The 16937-nt window shown below is 39.1% G+C and overlaps 1 protein-coding gene across 1 annotated transcript in view; it reads left to right on the top strand.

Annotated features, from left to right (window-relative positions):
- GUCY1B1 (guanylate cyclase 1 soluble subunit beta 1) overlaps positions 1 to 8876 on the top strand; it is a 72301-nt gene extending 63425 nt beyond the window's left edge. The window contains exons 13-14 of the mRNA XM_089670418.1: positions 3508 to 3634; positions 5853 to 8876. Coding sequence (XP_089526544.1) covers positions 3508 to 3634; positions 5853 to 5858 — 133 coding nt within the window. The 3' untranslated portion in view covers positions 5859 to 8876. The remainder of the gene's footprint in view (positions 1 to 3507; positions 3635 to 5852) is intronic.
- Positions 8877 to 16937: the final 8061 nt, after the last annotated feature.

Genomic DNA, 16937 nt, shown 5'->3' with positions numbered 1-16937 from the left:
ACAAGACTCTCACCGAGCATTATGGATGAAGCCCTTTCTGAAATATTGTAGTTTGTTATCAAACATATTGTCATTATACTAATAGAATACGATTAGCGTTCCATATATCAACAGAGTTGTCAAATGGCTCAGAGCATGAGGTTGTTTAACCATTTGGCAAAACAGTACAGGTAACAGTGATAGCTAGGTAAGACTCCCTTAAAGAAAGCATTCAAAATAAGCTTTACTGCAATTTGTGACAGCATACATTGGGAGCCTATATGTGCATAATACAATGGAATTCGAAGGTATCCTTGCCTCTGACTGTTTTGTTACCATGAACATACATTCATAATAAAATTCAGGTTTCTTTCTCTAGCTTTTAATCTTTCATATTGCAGACATACATCATTTCCTTTTAATATGCCAATTGTATTGCATTTCCCTTCCGTTTATATATTCCTTAAGCCCGAAGATCTTGGTGAGAAGAAGTAGTTTTTTTTTTTATAAAAGCCTAACATTTCAGCACAGTAATCTCCCATAGATAAAGATTTATATTGCTTCTGCTGTAGCCGGAAAATACACAGAGACACATGTAACTAGATACCAGGCATATCAAATATGATTTACTGGCACTTTATAGGAGAGATTAGCCAAGGATAAGACAACAGAGAAGTGCAAAATTCCTCCATGTAATAAATGTATGCCCAGTGAAATGGCTCAGCTTATTAACCTAAATGGCTGGTCACATAATGTTTGTACTTTCCAAAGCATGACTGAGATATTATGGGCAATTAAGTCAGGATAGAACAATTCTAAACTATTTGTCTACGTGTGCATTAATAAAAGGCTGGCGTCCAGTGGATGATTTCAGTGCCCAGGGATTTTTGTTAATAAAATCCAGTCCTAGGGATCTAATAAAGATCATAAACATGTGTTAAAAGATTTAGGGTTGTGAGGATCTGTGCTCCTTAATAACTCTGTGAGTCATTAATAAATTAATGTTTAGACTGTGAACAAAATATTCCAAAAGCGAACGGAGAGACCAGTGAACTATAGAATGAAATACATTAAAGAGGCGCTTCAGTCTCCTCCCAAAAATGAAAAATCAGCAGCTACAAATACTGCAGCTGCTTGCTTTTAATACAAGGAAGTTTACCTGTCCAGGGATCCAGCGATGTCCTTCAGCAATGTTCTTCCATTGGTTTCGGATGCAGGCACCAGCATCTTAGGTAAAGGAAACCGGCAGTGAAGCCTTCCAACTTCACAGCCGGTTTCTTACTGCTCCTATTATGGGACCACTGGTGTCCCTGTTTCCTTTGCCATGCTAAGGACAGGGTGAGACTCTTGGGCTCTGATGTGAATGTTGCTTTCGGGATGTTCTCGTATAAACAACTGTTGACTGGGCTGCTTAAAAGGAGAACTCTTGCTCTGAGGTTGATATTGCACTTTAGATATTTTAACCTATATATCTGTGGATTGTGTAGCTTAAAGAAGGATATAGAAGCATATAGCATACCCACCCCCTAAAATGAGGGCACTAATTGAACATAATGACTGATTTATCTTAGAATGTTCCATGTTGATTGGGTATAGGTGACAGTCCTTAATGATTCTTATTTATTTGTATTGCAATCTGTGATGTCCAGGTGCACCAGGGCAATCAACAAGTAATTATGGCCCTGCATGGGAATCTTGGTGATTGAACTTGTGCTTAATGCAGGCCATAGATGGGGAGAAAAACGGCAGATTTTTCTTTTAAAAAACGAAAATTCGGTCGTTCAAGCGGCCGACGTTGCCATCAATGGTAAAAAAAATCGGCCGATTTTCATCCCTTCTACAGCCAGCAAAAAGTGTCCCTGAAGAGAGCTCTGCTATTTCTGACAGTTCCTTGACATTTACAGCGGTTGAAACATTGTATCTATTTATTTCCATTTAGGATACAGATGTTTTTATTCGGAAACAAATAGATACAATGTTTCAACCACTGTAAATGTCAAGGAACTGTCAGAGAACTGTCAGAAATAGCGGAGCTCTCTGCAGAGACACTTTTTGCTGGACTGGAATTATTCTTATTTTCATCCTACTTCTTCTTCTTCTTCTTCTTCTTCTTCTTCTTCTTCTTCATCCTCATCCTCTTCTTCTTCTTCTTCTTCTTCATCCTCATCCTCTTCTTCTTCTTCTTCATCCTCATCCTCTTCTTCTTCTTCTTCTTCTTCATCCTCATCCTCTTTTTCATCCGCATCCTCTTCTTCATCCTCATCCTCATCTTCCTCTTCATCCTCATCCTCTTCTTCTTCATCCTCATCCTCTTTTTCTTTTTCATCCTCATCCTCTTCTTCATCCTCATCCTCTTCTTCTTCTTCATCATCATCATCATCATCATCCTCTTCTTCTTCATCATCCTCCTCTTCTTCTTTTTCTTCATCCTCATCCTCTTCTTCTTCTTCATCCTCATCCTCTTCTTCTTCTTCTTCATCCTCATCCTCTTCTTCTTCATCCTCCTCCTCTTCTTCTTCATCCTCCTCTTCTTCCTCTTCTTCTTCTTCTTCTTCATCCTCATCCTCTTCTTCTTCATCCTCATCCTCATCTTCTTCCTCATCCTCTTCTTCTTCTTCTTCTTCATCATCCTCATCCTCTTCTTCTTCTTCATCCTCATCCTCTTCTTCATCCTCATCCTCTTCTTCATCATCATCCTCATCCTCTTCTTCTTCTTCATCCTCTTCTTCTTCTTCATCATCATCCTCATCCTCTTCTTCTTCATCCTCATCCTCTTCTTCTTCATCCTCATCCTCTTCTTCTTCATCCTCTTCCTCTTCTTCTTTTTCTTCTTTTTGTCTTCCTCTTGCAGGTCACTGCTCATGCGCAGTTTTTTTATCGGTAAAAAATCGGCCGATTCGCCCACTAATTGCCGCGAAAATCGGCCGATCGGCAAAATCGGCCGATTTTTTTCCAACTTTACCGAAAAAAAAAAACGGCCAAAATACCGAAAATCGGCCGACCAAATCGCCCACTAACGATCCGAAAATCGGCCGATTTTATTTTCGGCCGAAAAATCGGCCGATTTTCGACCCATCTATGGCCTGCATTACTGTCCCTCTTTTAAACAGTTCAAGCTGCTGTATCTTTAATGCAATTAACAAGGTGGTGGTATATAGAGTAACACACAAATGGGGGAATCAGTGATATTTGCAAAATACATGTTTTATCACAAAGTTGTTCACATAGTTTTATGGAAAATGTTTTATGTAGAATGGGAATACAAATGTAAATGTACTATCTTATGTATGCAGGATTATTGTACATATACAGATATATACTAGCCCCTTATATTATTTATTATCGGTTTCAGATGTTGGCAGTTTTACAATGGTACCTTCCAAAATCCCAAGCTTGTCCATGTTATGCTATGAACAAGGGATGTAGTGTTTAAGGAATCGCCTATTCCAGTGCATGAGGCCTTTGGTGTGTAATTCCCACTGATCATTTTTACACTTACTTTGAAATATTTGTATCTTCATTTTACAGGTGTCTTATGAGCCCTGAAAATGCTGATCCTCAGTTCCACTTACAGTACAGAGGCCCGATTAGCATGAAGGGCAAAACAGACCCAATGCAAGTCTGGTTTTTATCCAGGAAGACCACAGATGTAAAGGTATGACTGATATGTGTGTAAGACTGCACTTTTCTAAACATTTTACATATTTCAAGTGTGATATAATTTGGGGTTGTAAGTCATTGACTGTGACTCATATGTCTAAATATTAAGATGTGCTCTTTTCAGCCCCACACATACAAGTAGTGTTTATATTGACAACCAGAAGATGCACTGTAGATCTTTATATGATATCATGGAGATTTCTTAATATCTTTTATTTTTCTTATAACTATATGTACAACACAAGATTTCTTTCAATAGGGACTATAGTCAGTCAGTGAGCATATTGACTGCTCATTCTGCCACGGGTTAGGCTACTTTTACTCTGATCTGTTTTTTTTCCGCTTTTGTTTAAAAAAAAGCAGAAGAAAAACACATTTTTGAAATCCTGCTTGCTGCATTTTTGTTGCAGGGTTGGTGTGGTAAAAAACGCACTAAAAAGGCACCTCCCCATTGAAATCAATGGAAAATGCTCTGAAAACGTATCAAAAACACACCTGCGTTGCATTTTTGGTGCAGTTTTTGAGTCACATGTCCTGTAAAAAATGCACTGCAAACACAGCAAAAAAGTAGTAAAGATGCATATGAGGTTTTGCTATAGATAAGGTAGCATTATAATTTTTTACTTGTTTACGTTTTAGATAGAGTAGGGAAGAGTTAGAATTTGTCAAGTTTTTTTAAAATTTTTGTCTCCTGTCTCCCTTAAAATATTTTTTTCTTACTTCCTGTCCTTGTGCCACCTGTGCAAGAAATGATAGGAGCAATAGTCAATTAAGCAAAGCACAGAAAGCAATTAAAAAAAATGTTAGTAATTGTAAACCTTCAAAACAAATTATGTCCCTATAGGAGACATTTCACATTACTTCCTAACTAGACAGGATATGATGGGAAATATGACTAATAGTGACATAGATGGCAGTAAAAACCCAGGAAGCTTTAACTATTCCCTGCTCAATACAAAATCAAAAAAACATTTGGCAGTGATGTTTGGAGTGCTGTAATCCATAGGGTTGATTTACTAAAGGCAACTAGACCGTTCACTTTGCAAGGGAAGTTGGATTTTGTAAGGGAATTTTCCACACAGCTTAGTGCAGGGGTGCTTAGCCTTTTCAAGAGTGAGGGCCACTTAAGAGATTTGGTAACCAGTTGTGGACCACAATGCAATTAAATAGTTCAGAATTTCACATTTTTTGTTTTGAATAATATAATGAACATTTTCCTCCTGCAGCCGCTGAATGCCAGCGGGACAGAGAGTATGAGAATCTGACTGTCAGCAGTTGCAGGAGGAAAATGGAGAGGATTGGTTCAACTAATCTGTGCTTTTACCGCCCCCAAACCACGAATGTAAACAAGCTCTTACTATCCTGAGCCCCCTATAAGGCTGCTTTCACACTGTGCACCTGGGGCTTTCCTGCAGGTTATTTGTGCTTTGTTAAAGACTTCTATTATATCCTCTGGTGTCATGCACTTTCTGAAAGTGCACCAAAACTCCTGACCTCCGAAAGTGAACCAAACCTACAGGATATAATAGAAGTGCGCTTCCCTGATTTGAGGTCGAGAGCCACATCAGAGGGCTCTGAGGGCCACATTTGGCCCATGGGCCACAGGTTTAGCACCCTTGGCTTAGTGAATGCTGTGAAATTTCAATTTGCAAAGAATAACCAATTACGTGCAAGAAAAATAAAAAAAAAAAAACAACAGGATTTTTTACATACGATTGGATGTTGGAAGTCAGCAAAGCTTCACTTCCTGAACAAAGCTCTTGGGAAAATGTGATTGCAAAGTGCAATTTCTCATGCAAAGTGAACAGTCTTTTTGCCTTTAGTAAACCAACCCCCATATCAGTTACTAAAGTTTAGTTGTAAAAGAAGTAAGATCAGTAAGTAAGAGATGTGATTGTTTTTTGTTTTTTTTTTGGTATTGAATATCTATATTTTGGACATAGACATTGCAATTAGGAAAAGATTATCACTAACAAGTGAGTAGAGTAGAGGCTAGCAAGTAATGGGGTAATGGGGGTAGTAGAATGGAATGCTCGGATATGTCTTCATTCTCGATTTGGCATGGAGATTGTGAAAAACAATAAGGCAGTACTTAGAAGCAGAACCAAAAATGTGTTTCTTTTTTTTTTTGCAAAGTGGCTGAGGAATTACAGTTATATTGATATAGTGAATGCCTTTTATTGATCATGTTTATCGCTCACCCATTTTTCTAGGAATAAATATTCAGATTTTGGAGAATTATGAGTCCAGGAAAACGACCAAGTATTGTACACAGAGGACAACGGTTCTGTCTGACCACAATTTTATGTCAGCTATGCCAACCCACTGGGGAACTGATTTAGATTTTTTTGTTATATATATTGATTTGAAGCTGTGTTTATTGTGAATATTTTGTTGATGTATGCTGTTCTTTGCCCTGGAGGCAACACATTATTTGTATGCTAAGTAATAATAAAGCTTGTAAAAATGTGTATAATGTTTCACTAAGCAATGTTTAAGTAAAGTTAACTAATTATTTGTAGTCTTTATTTAATATAGTTATAAGTGGACATGCATATATGATATGTGTTATGGTTGAAGTTAAATCGCAACTAAACTGTTAGTTTAACCACTTGCCCTCCTGAGGATTCCCCTCCCCCCCTTCCTGGCCAGGCCATTTTTTGCATTACGGCGCTACGTTACTTTGGCAGTTGCGCAGTCATGCAACGCTGCACTCAAATTAAATTTACATCCTTTTTTCCCCACAAATAGAGCTTTCTTTCGGTGGTATTTGATCGCTTGTGCGTTTTTTATTTTCTGCACTATAAAAAAAAATACCAACAATTTTGAGAAAAAAAAACAATATTTTTGACTTTGTGTTAATAAACATGTCCAGTAAAATAATTTTAAAAAATCTAATTTTTTCATAAATTTTGGGAATTTGTTTCATTGTTACTAGTAATGGCAGCAATCAGTGACTTATAACGGGACTGCGGTGGACATTCTGACACTGGGGGGAACAGACTTGGTGTCACTGACATCCCCGGTGACAACATTACAGTGATCAGTGCTAAAAAAAAGCACTGATACTGTACTAATGGCATTGGGCAGGAAGGGGTTAACTTGAAGGGCGATCAAAGGGTTAACTGTGTGCTGGGAGTGTTTTACTAGGGGGTGGTGTCAGTGTGCTTCACTGTAATCACACTGCTTTGGATGGCTGTGCTGTGCACAGCCATCCAAAGCAGTGGGCCCAAGCTGACAAGGAGGAGAACTGTTAGTAAACAAAACAGTTCTCCTCCCCATCAGAGATCTTTGTAAATCACCCGGCGCCCGTGAGTAATCACTGTCCAGGACTCTGTGATTAACAGCCATGGGCAGGAATGGCAGCAAGGGTAGGACGCGCACGCCTCCTACCTGGAAATGCAAAATCGCGTATATATACGTGATTTTGCAAACCCGTTGTGCCCTGTAGCAGTATTTCTACTATAGGGCAGTCAGGAAGCGGTTAATCAGCTAAATACATTCTAAAAACAAATACTGCATTAAGTGCTATAGTTTACCTTCTTTAAAAGCAGCTATGACCTGTCCCCTGCCAGTATGCTGTAGAAAAAGATCCTCTCTCTCTATGTGAAATAAATGGTGTCTCTGAAGAGGTCTGACACACACCCTGCTGCATCATAGCTATAGCTCTCCAATCAGCAGGGAGCATGGGCTCTCCGAATTGCAGAGCAGCAGTGGTTGTGTTGGACCTCCACAGAGCGACCACTGCTTCCACCCAGAAAGCAAGTGTCCTTCTCTGCAGCAAGCAAGCAGTGGTTGCTTTCCAAAGAAAATGAACTGTAAGACTTAAGCACAGCTTTTGTTTTGATGCATCTGGATTATGTTTAGCTGATTTAAAATGAAATTTATTTGGACTTTAATTATTGGGTTTTAGAGAGCCAACAAACACTTTTTTTAAAATACTGACTGCATGCCATTTCTGGGATACACCTAACAACATTTTTTCCATCAAACATTGGCCAGGTTGTCGGGTTTTCAGCAAGCCTGTGTATGCGTAGGGGAAGTTTTGCCAGTTGCTCATCTTTGCACATATTCAGGGAAACCTTGCACGTGTGCAGATCTATGGGGGACCCCAAGCCCTGCAGCATATCTGCACATGTGTAGAATCCAGGTGGATGGCAGGGTGGGGCCCAGATGTCATTCTCACCTAGTGGTGAATTGCGGAAGTGCTCTTTTGCAGCACAATAAATGTTAAAAATAAATAAATACAAAAAAATATTCAGTTTAACCAGAGGGAGAAAAGAGAAGGCAGGGCAAAAGGAGGTCAGTTTTAGGGTGAAGGCCCCCTGTAAGACATGTATGTAGCCCCTTCTCATGGTGATATAGCTGATCAGGCGTCAACCAGGTTACCAAAGATCTTTGGTATTGCGAATGCCCCTTAACATCAAAATGATTTGTATAATAATATCCATAACATATACACATATATATATATATAGATTAAATACACATAATCACACATTAGTTATTTTTATATGTCTTATGATGTTTGGAGTTCTTTATATTAATATAGCTTTATTAAAGAGTATATATACATATATATGATAGCAATATTGAATATGCGATACTTATTTTACTTAAAGGAGAATGAAAGGAGAAAATTAAGCAGTAACTTTATATAATCTGGAATTTTCACTTTATGTACTGAGGTTTGTGTTAACAAGGTACCCTAGTCAGACTGTAGTAATATGTCACTATATACTAACCATGGATTTTGACACACATAAGCAAAGGCTTGTAAATATTCATTAACAGGAAAGTAGTATTTTTATGTATGTGTCATATAATAGTATATCATATTTCGGGTCACATGTAAATCAAATAAAACCTTCATATTTTGAGTATATTGTGCTATTTTTCCAAGATTATTTAGTTTGTGCAAAATAAAGTGATTCTTAATATGTATCCGTAACTTTATATTAGATATATGTACAGTAAAAACTGTCTAGCTACTGTAAAACACTAGTAATACATTCTACATCATCCTGTACATTTTTGTGTAAATATTTGTAAATTGGAATTCTCCAAACTGTCTATTGTTACGAATAGTAACAAAGTACTGATATTAATAATAGATTCACATTGTAATCACACTGTTGGAGCAGAGCTAATGCATAGTCATTCTTGTTTTCAGGTTGGAGTCCATAAAGATATGTTATTGTTTGAATATATAATAAAATCCATTAGATATAAAACAACATCTACAGTATTATCACAACTCTTTCAGCTCATTCCAAGATTTTTTGTTCTGTGGTGTCTCAAAATGTTAGTTTTAAAGTGGAACTAAAGAGGCAGTCAGTCCATCCTTCTGTGACATACAGATCATTATCTAACCCAGTGTTTCTCAACCGGGGTGCCGCAAAGAGTCCCCAGGGGTGCCGCAGGAAAATTGCCAAAATATCCCCAATCCATGCCACATGGATTGTTCTCACCCCCAGTACTGTATTTTTTTTATAGCGGTGCCAGTCCGCTGAGTAAATAGCACATACAGATGTCATCGGCACTCAGGAAGATCTGCAGGCAATCCGCCCGCGTCCTGCCAACTGATGATGTCATCACGTCCCACGTGGCTTTCTGGGAGTGCATGCAGCTAGCGGTCTGCTCTATCTGCAGTGGTGGACAGCGCTCTTCTGTCGGCAGTACATGCTGGCGTGTGAGAGGGTAGAAAAATACACAGGAAGAAGCCTTTTCATCTGTGCGCTGCATATGAGCTGTGGCAGGTACAAACTATTTGTGATAGTAGCAGACATGATGATTGCAAATTTGGTGATTGGTTTTCAAGATATACATATATATATATATATATATACAATATATTTTTTTTTCTAAATGTGCTGCACTTCTTTTTATTTTGTATGCTGCAGTTTGGCTACAGTGTGGGTGCAGCACAGGGCACCCGTGTTTTTTGTGAGTGTTACCTGTGGTTTATTATGAAACACGTGTAAACATGTGAGTGTGTATGTGTGTTGCATGTACATGTGTCTGTCTGTATGTGTGTGTGTGTATAAAGGTATGCTTGTGTGTGTATACATGTGTCCTTGTGTGTATGTATGTTTGTGTGTACATGTATGAGTGTCTGTATGTGTGGTGTGTACATGTGTCTGTGTGTGTACAAGTGTCCTTGTGTGTTTATACATGTGTCCATGTGTTTGAGAGTGTGTCTGTGTTTACATGTATATGTGTGTGTATGTGTGTATACATGTGTTTGTCTGTATGTATGTGTGTGTACATGTGTCTGTATGTGTGTTGACATGTGTGTTTGTTTATATGTATGTGTGTATTCACATCACTTTTAATCCTGACCCTCTATTCCTGTACTATCAGAACTGCTTTTTTAGGGCTTGTTCATAATAGCAATATTGACTGCTGCTCCTCTGAAAAGCAGTCCATGCTCAGAATGCTTTTCAGAGGCATTTGACAGGTGCTAAAGAGCCAATGTGTTGCCTCCTCACCACCTGTTTTGACCTCATAAATGCAGCATCGCCACACCACAACGCCGTGTAATGCACACAGTTGCATGGTGGTTGCAGTGTAGTCCATTCACCTGGCGGTATACTTCCAGCCATGGCAATATCATGTGTACACTTCCAGCTGCTGCCTCTGCAGCTAAAGGGGAGCAATTGGGGATTGTAAGAACAGCTCAACCAGCTTTTACCACCCCCAACCGCACATGTGAACAATCCCTTGTGTGGCTAAATGCTGCGTGTAGCACAGCCCATTCATTTTAGTGGGCTGCCCTATCCACAGAAATGCAGGGAAAGAAGTCCCTGACCCTTTTTTTTAAACTGTGCCACACCAAAACACCTCATGTTTGCCAATGTGTGGAGTACCATTAACAAAGGCACCCCCAAAGAGCAGAGAATTTGTCTGCGTGTCATGAACGAGCACAATTTTGCATGCGTTCTGCACGCAGTAACGTCAACCAAGCCTTGGACAGGGGTGCCTCGAAACTGAAAATACTTTTCAAGGGTGCCCTGAATGGAAAAAAGGTTGAGAAACACTGATCTAACCTAAGGGGCAAGAAAGAAGCTGACTGCCTCTCACCCATTCTGGTTGTTGGTAATTATTTTGCCACCTTTTAATATGAGCTTTACTTAACCAGCAACAAGGTGAAGAGAAATGTCCCTACTGTAATAGGGAACATTAGGTTCTGCTTTACCAACTTTGGAAACTATTACTGTGTAGTGATATTGTCACCACAAACGAGCACTTAGACATGCAGCAGTTCACTAATTAAAACTCATTTTTTTTCACCAAATTTTTGTCCTGTTTTACTTTTTATGCAATATTAATATATATATATATATATACACACAGTATATCACAGAAGTGAGCACACCCCTCACATTTTTGTAAATATCTTATTATATCTTTTCAAGTGACAACACTGAAGAAATGACAGTTTGCTACAATTATTATTATTATTATACAGTATTTATAAAGCGCCAATAGTTCGCTCAGCACTGTACATTACAAAAGGGGACAGAACATGTGACAGAACAATAACAATACAATGCAAAACATGAGGGGATCGAGGGCCCTGCTCCTTAAGTAATGAGTGTACAGCTTGTACAACAGTGTAAAGAAAATGAAGGGAGGTGATCAGCGCAAGTCCTGATCTATCCTGGTGTGAGGTGGTGGTAATGAAGAGAGGTAATCAGCGCAAGAACTGTACCAAGTCCTGGATAGACCTGGTGGTGGGTAATGATAGGGTGACTGTGGTGGGGGGCCCGTATGGCACAAAGGGCAAGCTCCCAGAAGTGCTGTAGCAGACTCTGTTAGGATGAGAGAAGGAGAAGAAGCGCCTCTAAGTGCAGCATAACACTTTATTGAAGATAAAAGGTAGGAACACTCACATGTATGAGGTAAAAGTAATGCATGGTATAATGGTATGGTGTAACATCGGACAGGGGAGTGTAGTCATCGATGTAACTGAGCTGTCATCGGTACAAGGTCTCAGTGTGCCGCTGGAGCAGCGTGGTTCCTGGAGGGGAGACAGCTGAGGTGGCTGCCAGTGCGCACATCCTCACTCTGAGCCGGGTGGAATGCAGCAGCGGCGTGAGCGTGATGACGTCAGTATCCCAAGGTGCACTGCGACATGTTTCAGAGCATGCGCTGGCCGGGAAAGGCAGAAGTGCGCTCCTTTTCAAGCAAGGATGACTACACTCTCCAGTCCGATGTTACACCATACCATTATACCATGCATTACTTTTACCTCATACATGTGAGTGTTCCTACCTTTTATCTTCAATAAAGTGTTGTACAACAGTGTAAATTTGCTATCCCCTCAAAATAACTCAACACACAGCCATTAATGTCTAAACTGCTGGCAACAAAAGTCAGTATATGCCAAAGGGAAAATGTCCAAATTGGGCCCAATTATCCATTTTCCCTCCCTGGTGTCATGTGACTCGTTAGTGTTACAAGGTCTCAGGTGTGAATGGGGAGCAAGTGTGTTAAATTTGGTGTTATCGCTCTCACTCTCATACTGGTCACTGGAAGTTCAATATGGCACCTCATGGCAAAGAACCCTCTGAGGATCTGAAAAAAAGAATTATGGCTCTACATAAAGACGGCCTAGGATATAAGAAGATTTCCAAGACCCTGAAACTGAGCTGCAGCACGGTGGCCAAGACCATACAACGGTTTAACAGGACAGGTTCCACTCAGAACAAGCCTCGGCCACAGGTGTATACAATGAAACACCTAAGCATGCAGATTGCTTCTACAAACATTTGTGAAAGAATGGGGAGCTCAGTGAATTCAAGCGTGGTGCCATGATAGTTTGCCACCTGTGCAATAAGTCCATCCGTGAAATTTCCTTGCTACTAAATATTCCACGGTCAACTGTTAGTGGTATTATAACAAAGTGTAAGCAACTGGGAACAACAGCAACTCAGCCACAAAGTGGTAGGCCACGTAAAATAACAGAGTGGGGTCAGTGCATCCTGAAGCGCACAGTGCGCAGAAGTCACCAACTGTCTGCAGAGTCAATAGCTAAAGACCTCCAAACTTTGTGTGGCCTTCAGATTAGCACAACAGTGCATAGAGAGCTTCAAGGAATGGGTTTCCATAGCCGAGCAGCTGCATCCAAGCCTTACATCACCAAGTGCAATGCAAAGTGTTGGGTGCAGTAGTGTAAAGCACACCGACAATGGACTCTAGAGCAGTGGAGATGTGTTCTCTGCAGTGACAAATCACACTTCTCTGGCAATTTGATGGGCATGTCTGGGTTTGGCGTTTGCCAGGAGAATGGTACTTGCCTGACTGCACTGTGCCAAGTATAAAGTTTGGTGAAGGGAGGATGGTGTGGGGTTGTTTTTCAGTGGTTAGGCTTGGTCCTAGTTCCAGTGAATGGAACTCTTAAGGCGTCAGTGTACCAAGACATTTTAGGCAATTTCATGCTCCCAACTTTGTGGGAACAGTTTGCGGATGGCCCCTTCATGTTCCAACATGACTGCGCGTCAGTGCACAAAGCAAGGTCCATAGAGACATGGATGAGCAAATTTGGGGTGGAGCAACTTGACTGGCCTGCACAGAGTCCTGACCTCAACCTGATAGAACACCTTTGGGATGAATTAGAGCAGAGACTGCGAGCCAGGCCTTGTCATCTGACATCAGTGCCTGACCTCATAAATGTGCTTCTGGAAGAATGGTCAAACATTCCCATAGACACACTCCTAAACTTTGTGGACAGCCTTCCCAGAAATGTTGTTGTCTTTGTGCTGTTATAAGGGATTTCTTTTTGGTTCAGCAAATGTCACTGAGCTAACAAGCAGACAATATTTGTGTTTTCTTGAAATCTGATTTTGCTCTGCGGAACATTCAAACTTAATCAGCCCCTTATATGGCATATTGTATAATGCCAAAAAGACATTAAATTAGGCACTGTGGTTGAAAAGTAAAAGCTTGGAAAACTCATTACAAAGGAATTTTCATAAATAGAAAATGACTATATGAATGTTTAAGTCACAGATAAGCCAAATAAAGACACTGACAGAGATGCCTGTAATGTGTGCAATAATCTTGACAGCTTACCTTCAGCATTAATCTTTCACCAAAAAAAAAAGAGTAATTGTATGAAAAAGTTTCTAAATTAGACACAAAAAAATCTGATTTTCAATTTCATTATTGCTTTTCACATGTAATGCATTTGTTTTAAACACACCTTGCTTTATTATTTTACAAGCCAATCTAATTTAATATTTTTGGGGCTTATGTATGAAAAACATATGTATGAAAACAAGTAATTCCCTGTTCTCCTTTAACCAAAATTCTTTTTTCATTTTCATCTCTATAGTGCAGAGATGAGCACTGGGAGCTGATTGGTTAAAAGGGTTATTATTCAAGAGATTAAGCGATAATTCTACCACTTTACTGCCTCAGCCACATTAAAACTCTGGTTCAGCCACATTAAAACTCTGGTTCAGCCACAGTTTTGGTTATCAGTCTTTAGGAATTATGCCATTAAACTGGAGAGAATACAGGCAATCAAACTAATAGGGGGCTGGAGGACCTCAGTTATGAAGAACAACTACAAAAATGAAACCTGTTCTCCCTGGAGAATAGGTACATAAGTGGGAAAAGGATCATAATTTATAATTCTTTAAAAGATAAGTTCACCTTTTGGACAAAAATAATAAATGCACATTTTGTTACAAGTAAAAAATGTGTATTTATTATTTTCGTCCAAAGGAGCCTGGAAAGCATTGCACCAGCGATCAGTAGATTGCTGATGCCATGCAGGTCTCCTGCAGACCTGTCAGAATATCTGCTTGCTGTACGAGATGTACAAGCAACCAGATATACTGACAGGAAGCTTCAATGAACTACCACGGTGTTTCACAGTGCCATGGTATTTCATTAAAAACTACAAGCCCACAGCCTCTAAGGCTGTCGGGACTTGTAGGCACTCATTCATAGAACTCTGTGAATGAGTGACGTGGCCAGGTGGACCGTTCCCCGCACAGCTGCGCTGTTTTTAAATCTGACATATAGTTCGGGGAAACTTCTCCCAGTATTATCTGTCAGAGGGAGGTGGTGGTGGGCATGGCTACAGCTATGGGAACATGTTACATGTTCCACCCTAAAAATGGTGGAACATGTAACATGTTCCAAAGGTAAACTTATCCTTTAAGCAATGACTGTATAATTTGGAGAAAACTGTTTAGCTTACTGTCTCAAAGAAAACAAGCTACCACACAATGGAGTTGGATGAGAAGCAGTTCAATCTTAAACTACATAGAGGTTCTTTACTGTTAAGGAGGTAAAGAAGAAAAACTCCCTTCCACAGTTGGTGGCGTCAGTGGGGAGTGTAGATAAATTTAAAAAACTTTAAGATGTGCTTCTTAGTGCATTGTACAGATTTATGGAAATTGGTAGCAACATAAACATAGTGTTTTGTGTTTTTTTTTTTGTATTTTATCGAAAGTAGACATGCTTTTTTTTATGCATTTTTGTATGCGTTTTTTGCATATATTTATATTTAAATTTTGATTATTTACAAATGTGGCTTCTTAGCCCATATCTTCTTGGGATATTTACTCACTTTTATCTGTGTTTGTTATTCTATTTTTCATTTATAATTTTTTCATAATTATTTTTTCACAATTATTTTTATCCATTATTCTTTTTCTTTTTCTCTTTCTTTGTTTATCTTTTTATTCCACTTCACTTTTGATACAATGGTTTTATATGTCTTGTTACAATGTATTAGTAGGCGTACCCTCAGGATTCAGGAGTGCTGATTAGGACAGGTGTTCTTTATTAACTTATACCTATATAAGACAGCACTTCTGTTGTTTTCTTTGTTATGATTAAGCATGAAATCCTGTGAAACGCGTTAACAAGTCCTGTATTCATGTCCTGGTGTTTTGTGTGTCATATGGATCAATAAATACACACTATATTCATCAATCCTCCAATGTCCAGCTGACCCTTCTTCCTATAACATAAACATATACACACATACAGTATATACAGGTTGGACTGGATGGACTGGTGTTTTTATTACCAATTTAAAACCTTACCCACTAAGTAACTGTGATAATAGTGATAATTATTACATTGTACCTATAGGAAAGAGACTTGGTTTTGGATAGAATGAGGTAAAATCTGTCAGGTTTTTTTTTTTGCTGTGTGTCCACCAGGGAAAATCTTTCCCAACTTTCAATTTGGTGACTATGTAGTCACGAACACAGAGAATGAGGTTCGTCTTCAATAGGAATACAGACTACTCAATTAACTAATTAATTAATTTATTAGTGTAAAGAGGGGGAGATAGAACCTCCCACAGCTTTCCACTGTTTTCTGTGTAGAATCTGTCCTTTTGCAGAGGTTTAAACACATCCTGCCCTAGGCATACCTGAATGACAGTGTCATTTTGTAAAAGCCACCTTCGTCATGTCATGTGATTATTTTAATAAAATCTGCTGTTAGCTTTTGGAGGCATCATACAATCTGCTTTACATGAAGTAGTATTGTACCCATCACACTCCTTACAGGCTAACCCATAGTTCTTGCCTAGAAAAAGGGATCCTGCAAGGTCCCGAAACGTCAGCCTGTGATGCCTGTTGCATGTGAATAAAGGACAAGATTATCAAGGTAAGGTCACAAAAGAAGCAAATCACCATCAAAAGTCCATCAAAAAGCAAAATGTACAAAATCCCAGCTGAAATAAAGCTATCCATAAATAGATTCTACAAAAAAATGGTAAAAGGCAGAAAAAATGGAAAAAAACAAAACATTGTATAAACACTCAAAAGATGGCCACCATAGCACATGGCAATATGGTATGGTGGCCATCTTGTTAGTGTCATCTTTCTTTGACCTCTACCCTGTATGTGTTTTTTAACTCTTGCACTGTGTGATGTCAACACTAGGGGGTGTTGTTGATGGATTTTAGGTTTATTAATCTGTTCACTTCCATGTTGTAGTGTCTTGAGAAAAATGGACTAAGCTTGAATGAAACATTGATAATAAAAACACTGCTGTTTTTGATCTACCTCCTTTGCAAGACCCGTAAGTGCCTCTACACCAGTTTTGAATTTATATGGATTTCTTTGTGGGTGAGCACCTGGGCAATTATTTCAAACATACAACCCGTGGCAAAAAGTATGAGAATTACCACTCTTGGAAAATGTTCATTCAATTGTTTAAATGTGTAGAAATAAAAACAATCACAGACATGCCTCAAAACTATTTTCATTTAACATTCCAAACTTCTGGCTTTAAGAAACACTTAAGAAAAATAAAATAAG

The sequence above is a fragment of the Staurois parvus genome, unplaced genomic scaffold, assembly GCF_062004578.1.
Source record: "Staurois parvus isolate SC_StPar_1 unplaced genomic scaffold, SC_StPar_1.0 ptg000090l, whole genome shotgun sequence".
In the NCBI taxonomy this organism is placed as follows: Eukaryota; Metazoa; Chordata; class Amphibia; order Anura; family Ranidae; genus Staurois; species Staurois parvus.
The sequence above is the reverse complement of the archived record's forward strand: the minus strand, read 5'-3'. Positions and strand labels throughout refer to the sequence as shown.